Genomic DNA, 9724 nt, shown 5'->3' with positions numbered 1-9724 from the left:
GTCAAAAGTAACAAAACACCCCAGAAAAAACCACTGTCAGCAGTTCTGAGAATACAACTGACCAAAATCTATCAAGGTTCAAAGGAACCTATCCTTTGAATGAGTACTTCTTCTTCAAAAAGTTTATTTTAAGGGAGGCTGAGTTGGGAGAGATTCCATTTAGCATCTTCCAAGACCTGAAACCATAGTATTGATGGCATGGTTGTGGGACAGCATGTTAAGTGCCAGAGGGCAGATGACAGTGACGATAATAGAAGGAAGCTCTCCCTAGAGCTGCTCTGGCTTATGGAGTTGGTTCTCTCGTGACTGGGCTGGATCTCACCTCCCGGTCCTCCTTCCTTGGGCTCTTGTCTGTTGTCCACCTCCAGACCCTTCCTCATGAGCCGCCTCCATGGTGCTGACAGTGGTACAGACAGTATCCCACATGTGTCCATTCCATCTGTCACTTTGCAGAAGAGCAAGATGATCGTCTGCTTTGTTTTAATGCCCTTTTTGGGAGGCTTACTTTATTGGCCTTTATAATGGCAAAAACACATTTAGGGAGTGGTTTTCAAGGCTGGAAACGAACGCTTGTGGCCGTGTATCAGTGTGAGTGGGTGTTGGACCTTGCTCTTGGGAGACCCTGGCTCTCTCCAGTGATTTCTGATCATAGCTGTGAACAGCACAAAAGCAGGCTCACAAAATATCCCCAAAGTAGGACCATACCAAGTAGAAACCGTCACTGTGTTCCAGATGGAGGCAGATTTTGAGGTGGCTGTACCAGCTCTATCTGCATCCACGGGATCATCACTGAGTAGCTATTTTTGATCTCTTAAAGAATAATGACTGATGCACCATCCTGCATAGTGATTTGGGACAAAGAATCATAGACTGCTTTTTCTGTGCAGAACTGACATTTTTCAAGCCTATCATTATTGCAAGCAAAGCAAGGATTTCACTTTTCTAAATGCTCCTCCGAAACAATTCATTAGCTATTTGTCTGTCGGTTCTCAAAGTTCTTGGCGGTCTACTCTGTCCAAACCCGTGTCCCTTTCTGCATCCAATTAAACGATTCTAAGCACTCCCCCATCCCACCCTGGCTCTTCTGGTCTCCTTGTCACCACTCCACGGCTTTTTGTACAGAGTGGACAGGAAGGGGAAGAAAGAGAGAGCACAGAAGTGCTGAGGGCAAGCCACGGCCACCAAGAGGAGGCTTCCAAACCACAACAATCAGCTCTGACTCCCCTCGTCTCCCTCCCCTCACCCCCACTTCTCAGGGAGACTACTCCAATGATGCTGTTTAGGGACAGTACCTTCTTGCATGATCATCTCCCATGTAGATTCAACTTCTTCCTCGTTGGGCCTCTGAAGCTACAGAGATTTAAAACATTCCCTCCAGAATCTCCTGGAAAACCATGCTCCAGTTGCCTGCTGAGTTCCCTTCACAGCCGCCCCACTGGCCTGATTTTGAACTCAGCCCTGAGTGTACATCTCTTAGGATTTTGGTTAGAGTCAAGCTTCTGTTCTTCTGTCTTCCAGGTAGGTAATACGGGAGCCCTCAACACTGCGGATCTGTTTGACGCGTATTAGGGTCTCAGGGCATGTTTGCGGAATAAATACAAGAAAAACAAGACACAACATTTAGGCTTCTTGAAGCATTTTGTTTTAATTATCTGCTTTTCCCACCAAGACCTAAGTTGTACAAACAGGTGTAAAATTCTGGACCATCAGGTCATGACACGTGACCTCATGTAGTCCAAGTCCTTTCTGCTTTCTTTGCCACGTGTTTTCAAGTTGGGTCCCAGTCAGTGCATTGTTTTCTTCTGTGACATATCAGCCATAGGTGGCAAGAGCACTTGGAGACACGGGGACAGTGGGGAGGCAAGCATGCGGGGAGCAGCGGGCTCCCAACCCAGCTGAAAGCACCGCAGAAACAGCCTCGGCTGGAGGGTGCACAGAGGAGGAAGGTCACGGCTGTACCAGCTTCCTTGCACTCGGCTGCCAGCTGGAGCTACCTTCTAAGATGAGGAAGGCCTAGGGACTCCCAAGGAGAGCGAGCATTTAAGAATAACTAACACCCAGGCAAGGTGTCAAGTGAGATTAAAAATTCTCTAGCCATTATTTTCTTTTGGAGAGTGGAGGAGAAAAAAAAAAAATCAAGAAGAATTGAATCACCTTTCATTCTTCCGTTTTTGTCATTAATTTGGTGGTGCTTGGTTTTGATACAGCAGAAATAAAAACAAAAAGGCATCAAACCAACAGATCACCTGGGTCCAGGCTACTGCATACAAAACTCTCCCAAGGATTGAGATAAAAGGACTTTATCCCCCAAGACCTGAAGAGGCAAAGAGGTCCTGTTTGGTTAGGAAAATCGGTTGAAAACTACAGCTAGCTGAGAAGCCATTGGTAATAGAGACAGAAAGCAATGCACATACACTTATTTTGTAGAACTGTAAACTGACAAGGTCAAGAGAATAAAAATCCTACTGCTTATGTAATAGAACCCCACTGAGCAGTTTTAGGAAGGGACTAGAACTTAGGTAACAATCTACTTAGCAAAGATTGCTGGGTGTAGTCATTCATGCATTCACTTTTATTGCTTACAACCTTCCTCCCCATTGCATCCTAGACCCTCTGAAACTGACCACATCAAAGTAAATGTCCAACCCAAACACTCAGTACTGTGAAGTCCCTTTAGCATTTATACAAAAACCAAAAAGAAAAAGAAAAGAAGCCTTATGCCTTCTTTCCACCCAAGCATCAGTATGGAGAAAACTACGTCAGCTCAGAATATACCAACCAACATACCAAAGAAGGGACTGTGACCAAGGAAACAAAAGTGACCCATCCCCTGGCCCCTTCCCGCCATGCACCCCGTTACACTGTAGTTATTTTCTTATCCTTGGTGGCTTGCTTGATGGCTGCCTGCTCGCAGATGATCTCCTTGAGCCGCTGCAGCCGCATGTTCTGGGTGGTCTGGTCCCCCACCCCCGTCTGGCTGCGGTGCAGCAAGGTCAGGGCGTGAATGTACTCCAGCTCCGTGTACTTCACGCCCTGGTCCACCACCAGATTCAGGAGCTCGTCGGCCGTGTTGTACAGCATCTCGTAGTACTGCCTGGGAAAGCAAGACACAAATGGTTCACTGGCTGCACGGTCAGCAGTCTACGTGGCTTCAGTGGCAATGCACGTGCTGTTCACAAGCTACTGCGTTTACCTATTCAGTAAACATTTACTTATCACTGGGTGTTGTTCCAGGCTTCCCCGGTGGCTCAGGAGTAATCCACCTGCAGGGCAGGAGATTCAGGAGACTCAGGTTCGAGCCCTGGGTTGGGAAGATCCCCTGGAGGAGGGCATGGCAACCCACCCCAGTATTCTTACTTGAAGAATCCCATGGACAGAGGAGCCCAGTAGGCTCTTGTCCAAGGGGCTGCAAAGAGTCAAACATAAGTGAAGTGACTTAGCATGCACGCTGATGTTCTTCCAGGTCCTGTGACTATGATGGAGAATAAGACAGATATGATGTCTGTCATCCTGGAACTCACTTCACAAGAAGTCTAAATGCAGATCCAGAGAGACCTCTCATCAGGGTTTCAGATCACTGAAGACTTTCCCCTAATTTTGCATTTGCCTCAGGATATAAAAAAGAAAGAGAAGTTGGGCTACAGAAGTGAGAGAAATAACCATCCGGCAGGCATTGCTAGTAGTTTCTGTCTCATTCAGTCCCTCATTCATCAACTTATTCATTGGAGGCTCTGTGAAATATACGGTTTTCTCCATAAAGGGGGATAACAAGAGTACCTCTTGAGGCAACAGTACCTCTTAGGGTCACTGGAAGAATCAGTTAATCCATATAAAGAACTTAGAATGGTGCCTGACATAATTCTACCTGCTCCATAAACATTAACTACTATTACTGGAAACAGATCTATAATAATACATTAATAGTAATGTAGTAATAAAAATAGTAGTATATAATGATGAGCAAAACACAGTCCCTTTCCTTAAATAGCTCAGAGAGAAGTAGGAGAAGGCAATGAAAAGCAGAGAAAACTGCTGGCAAAAGTTAATTTCCATGTACTGGGTCATGTAACCATTAGTAATACCTAGGAGCTATTACTCCCTTTTCTCAGGTAAGAAAATTGAAGCCCAGGGAAGCGACAGGACTTGCCCAATGTCACAGAGACATCTGTGAGTGTGCTAGAATGAACTCAGGTTTTGGACTCTAAGTCCAGTACTCTTCTTCAAGGACACAGACATGACGCTCCAAGTGCCCCGAGTGAGGTCTCAATGCTATCAACTGACGGCAGAGGAAGGAGGAGCCAGGCCATGTTGCTGGGACGTGAGGGACCAAGGAAGACCTCCTATGGGGTAGGACATTGTCAGGTGGGGCTTCCGGGAAGGAGATTCTAGGAGATTCCGGGAAGGAGAGTCTAGACAAGGAAGAGCAATCCGGCGGGCCTGGGAGTGCAGCTGAATAGAGGAGAGCCGTGGGATAAGGCACGAAAGGACAAGGGTACAGAGTATGGCATCGGGTTAGTTGGGTCAATAGAGAACTTGAGACCGAGGTTCGTCAATAGAGCACTCCGCACTTGGGGTCCCAGGTTCTGCTGAGAGGAGAGGCAGCATTCGAAGCTTCTGGAAGATTAATATGATGGCAGGATGCAAGCAGGAGGATCTGGGAAGGGACCAGGTATCATTCTAGCAAAAAGGAAGGGACTTGAGAGCCATTTGGCTCAAGGACCCTAGAAGCACAGTTGAGGGAGACAGCTATCCATTTAGGGAACTACCGAAGAAAACACTGAAACCATTGTTTAAGGACACATGTTTGAAGCTAAATTTGTCACATGGAATAAAAGAGGATTGGGAACTCAGGGTTCTTTCAAAGCTAGAAAACGGGACTTTCCTGGCAGTCCAGGGGTTAAGACTTCGCCTTCCAGTGTGGGTTTGATCCCTGGTCAGGGAGTTAAGATTTCATATGCCTTGGGTCCAAAACACCAAAACATAAAACAGAAGCAATGTAGCAAATTCAATGAAGACTTTAAAAATAGTCCACATCAAAAAATCTTAAAAAAAAAAAAAAAAAAAGCTAGAAGGGACTTGAGAGCTGAAGTTCTAGAATCGTGCTTCGCCAACTGTAGAGTTACTAGGGAACTTAGGAAAAGTACAGGTCCCCAAGACCTCCATCCCCAGAGATTGTGATCCCCAAAAGTTTAGAGCTAGGCAAGACTCTGAGCCAGTGTCTGTTTGGTAAGGGAATAGTTACAGACCCATTCCCACCTCCTTGAGCCAAGGATCTCAAAACATTAGGGAAGGAGACAGGAGCAGTAGGTGGGTTGTGATGCTTTTCACTGAGATTAAACCAAAAGAATTGGGTTTCTTTGTACTATGATGTTGATATTTTCATCGTTTATCTTAAGAAGTATCACTGAACCTACCAGACCAAGTGAAATTGGATTTCTTTTGAAAAATCCAATGAATTGTTTCCAGGGATACTGGCTGGTTTTTTTACAGAGACCACGGTTTCATGCTGGGAGCAGACAACAAAACAAAGATGCCTGGATTTCTAGTCCTGCAGCCTCCAGTGTGATAAGTGATAAAGGGCATGCTACTTAAGCCCTTAATGTTTCAGTATCCTCTGTGCGATGAAGACCTTTATAAATCCCAGAATGACACTGAGAAGTGGACTGAGAGACTAAAGGAGTCCTCAGGAGCCTCGGATGAACAGTGCCTCAGAACTGCAAAGCTGAGTTATTAAACAAAATTGACAGGTAACTGATGGTGTATTTTCCATAGTTAAGGGGAAGAAATTCTCCATAACTACGATGATATATTAGATCATAAAGAAACATAAATATTTAAAGACAGAATGAAATTCATTCATCTTTCAGAATAGCACCCAGGAGCAAAGGGTATACTAAATCAACGTAACAACAGCTCTACTTGGAGGTGGAGAAAGGGTGCTACAAGGTGTCCTAAGGAGAAAATAGGAAAATGCCTTGAACTATACAATTAGGATGAGCCTCCATGCTAAACACTGACACCCTGAAATGAACATGCAATCCAAGCGAGATAAATAATTTACCAGTGCTTACTGAGGCCCCAGGAAAATGAAAGCTTGCTCTTTATCATCACAAATTAAAATAGCAGCATGGCTTCCAGGGCCCCACGTTTTATACAAGATGGTACTCTACTTGACTGCCTAGATGGGACCAGTGGAATACACATTTGATTTCGACTTTTTCTGGTTCATGAATTGTGGAGCAAGTTTCTTCACAGCTGATGATATTTAGAGTCCAATTGCTAGACATGGACCAAATATCCCATTCCAGTAACCAGAGATCCATGTACTGCTTAGGGGTGGAACGTTCTGCGCGGAGGTGGTTCCTCCCTGCGGTTTTTCTCTCACGTTGCTGAGTGCCTTTGGGCAGAGTTCCCAAGTTTAATAAGTGAAGAGGGAGAGAGTGCAAAGATAGAAAAGAGACGTCATATAGACGGGTCTCACAGTCTATAACATGACAACGTTTGCATTTTGCTCGGATCCAAGCAGATTATTTTTTCATATCTTCCTCATCTCTCCTTTATCCACAGACCTTTCTTCCTTACTTTTCCCCTTATTTTATTTTAATGGTATGGCACTGCAACTTCTTCTCCCCAGTAATTCTGTCTGAAAACATTCATAACATTTTGGTAAGCATTTTGGTAAGTTGGGCAAATCTTCTTTTTCAAGTGTAAAAATAAAGTTTGTTTGTCTGTGACTGGATATTAATACATGTGTCATAGTTGTCCCTGTGGCTCAGCTAGTAAAGAATCCACCTGCAATGGGGGAGACCTGGGTTTGACCCCTGAGCTGGGAAGATCCCCTGGAGAAGGGGAAGGCTACCCATTCTAGTATTCTGGCCTGGAGAATTCCAGGACTATACATACAGTCCATGGGGTTTGCAAAGAGTCAGACATGACTGAGTGACTTTCACTTTCACTTTCATATAGGACACACAGATTATACAGAAAGATTAAGCTGAAAAAAAATTACTCATATAATTCCATCATAAAGATACACCATATTTAGCATTTCCTTCCAGATTTTTCCCCCCACATGTAGAAGTCTACCGTTTCTTTCTTATAGTTGAAAAGTTTAGGTTGACACACTATTGGACACTTGGGTTGTTTCCATTTTAAAAAACTTTCTTTCCTGAGTTCAGATTTCCAAAACAGAATTAGTAAAAAAATAAGTGTATACTTTTTAGGACTTTGGCAATGCCGTCAAATTGCTTTCTAAAAAAGTTGTATCAAAATCTTCCTACCAACAGCATATGACAGTCCCTAGCTCCTCATTTTCCTTTAATTTACATGAGGTTGAACAATTTTTTTACCTATATATATTTTTTTAATGTGCGTGCATGCATGCTAAGTTGCTTCAGTTGTATCCGACTCTAGGTGACCCTATGGACTGTAGCCCACCAGGCTCCTCTGCCCACGAGATTCTCAAGGTAAGTGCACTCCTCCACTGGGAAAGCCCTTTTAAAGTACAGGGGTATGTGTATATGTATAAGCAAACTGTTGATAACTTTGTATCTTTTGCGCATTAGTGCTTTTGTTACTTCTCTTTAAGAGAGCTCCCTAAGTTTTCACAGACATGAAGCAAGGAGAGTTCTACTCTCTCATCCCTGGTTCTCCTTCCCACTTCACCAAACTTGAAATTATCACTGTATCTCTGAGAGCTTCGGGAAAGAGTTTCCATTCTCTTCTTTGTCAAGGGAGGGAAGAAGGCCCTAATAAGAGCGGTTATCTTCAACCCAGTTCCCCCTCATCCCTGTTCCTGCGGGCGGTCCATAACGTTTGGGTGTGGGGGTGAAAGGAAGACACCACCTGGGGGCCTGCCCACAGTCTCTGGAGAAAGCTCTGCCCTCTGCCTCCTTCCACTGTTGGGGTTCAGATTCCTGGATCTCCAAATGGAGACTATATTTTCCACAGATACACAGCTATGTCTCAGACTGGGTTTTATAATCCATCATGATCACTGCAGTAGTTAATAGTGATGTACAAATTTTAGTTACATTAACACATTCAACCAGAGAAGGCAATGGCACCCCACTCCAGTACTCTTGCCTGGAAAATCCCATGGATGGAGGAGCCTGGTGGGCTGCAGTCCATGGGGGAGTGAAGAGTCAGACATGACTGAGTGACTTCACTTCTACTTTTCACTTTCATGCATTGGAGAAGGAAATAGCAACCCACTCCAGTGTTCTTGCCTGGAGAATCCCAGGGACGGGGGAGCCTGGCGGGCTGCCATCTATGGGGTCACATGGAGTTGGACACGACTGAAGTGACTTAGCAGCAGCAGCAACACATTCAACCCTTTGAAGTAACTCCTGCAATCATCCACGTTTTATAAATGAGCAAACTGAGCTATAGAGAGTGTGGGTGATTTGTCCAGGGCCTCAAAATGAAGGACCCTGAACTCTATACCTGCTCCAAAGTCACCCCTAATACAGAAACTATAAAAAGCAAAAGAACTAATTGCACAGGATACTTGTCGAGCTTAATCATTTTCAGTCATGATTTAGGAAATATGAATTAAATAAAATTCGCATACTAACTCAACCCTCTGCCTTCCATTGTAATACAAAAAATTAACACTGTGACAATTCAAAATTCATTTATACACTTCGCAGTAATATTTGAATAACACTGGATTTGATTTGGGAATTCAGCACTCTAAACCAAATAATGAAGTCATGTTGTATATTCAGCATTCAAGAGTCACAGGAAAGACTTCTGGCTTTTCATTGTGAAGACTTTCTCATCGAGTCCTTTCTGCCATAATGACAGTATTAATATCAATAAAAGAATTGGGCTCTGGAGCTAACTTCTTAAATGTAAGTTTCTAAGGAAGAAAAATTTACCTGAATATAATTTAGTATTGACTGTCACTCCCAAATTCTTTTTAGCCAATACTTACAGCATTATGAGCAATTTAATAAAAAAACAAGTAGTTGATAGGTAACTAAATTGTCAGGTAAAATACTCAACTCCTGTTTTCTCTGCTTACTCAATGGTATATAAGGTAATAAGCAGGGAAATGGGAAGAGAAAAGAAGGAAACTGAATAATCCATAAACTAGATAATCATCCCCAAAATAATTGAGAGGTAGTTATAGCAGAAAGACCTGGAGAAGTAGATACTCAAGAGATGAATTGAGCTTAGATGCTGGTTACGTATTTCATTCCCTCCTCACTAGTTATGTGAACTTGTATAATAACTGCTGTCAGTTTTTTGAACCTCTGCCTCTGACATAAAAAACAAAGAGGTTACAGCAGATGCTATACAAGCACTGGTAATTTTGGATTTTAAAACCTTTACAACTAAAGCCTTTGACTATGTAGATCACAACAAACTGCGGAAAACTCTTCAAGAGATGGGAATACCAGACCACCTGACCTGCCTCCTGCAAAACCCGAATGCAGGTCAAGGAGCAACAGTTAGAGCTGGACATGGAACAACAGACTGGTTCAAGACTGGGAAAGGAGTACGTCAAGGCTGTATATTGTCACCCTGATTATTTGACTGATATGCAGAGTACATCATGCAAAATGCCAGGCTGGATGAAACACAAATTGGAATCAAGATTCCCAGGAGAAATATCAATAAGCTCAGATATGCAGATGATACCACTCTTACGGCAGAAAGCGAAGAGGAACTAAAGAGCCTCTTGATGAAGGTGAAAGAGGAGAGTGAAAAAGCTGGC

At 43.6% G+C, this 9724-nt stretch overlaps 1 protein-coding gene across 2 annotated transcripts in view; it reads right to left on the bottom strand.

Moving 5' to 3' along the window:
- Positions 1-1619: 1619 nt before the first annotated feature.
- EXOC4 (exocyst complex component 4) overlaps positions 1620-9724 on the bottom strand; it is a 799876-nt gene continuing 791771 nt past the window's right edge. For both annotated transcript variants that reach the window (XM_065939451.1, XM_065939452.1), the window contains exon 18: positions 1620-3094. In XM_065939451.1, the coding sequence (XP_065795523.1) occupies positions 2857-3094 (238 nt within the window). In that variant the 3' untranslated portion in view covers positions 1620-2856. The remainder of the gene's footprint in view (positions 3095-9724) is intronic.

The sequence above is a fragment of the Muntiacus reevesi genome, chromosome 6 (assembly GCF_963930625.1).
Source record: "Muntiacus reevesi chromosome 6, mMunRee1.1, whole genome shotgun sequence".
Taxonomy (NCBI): Eukaryota; Metazoa; Chordata; class Mammalia; order Artiodactyla; family Cervidae; genus Muntiacus; species Muntiacus reevesi.
Note: the sequence above shows the minus strand (reverse complement) of the source record. Positions and strands in the feature narration are given on the sequence as shown.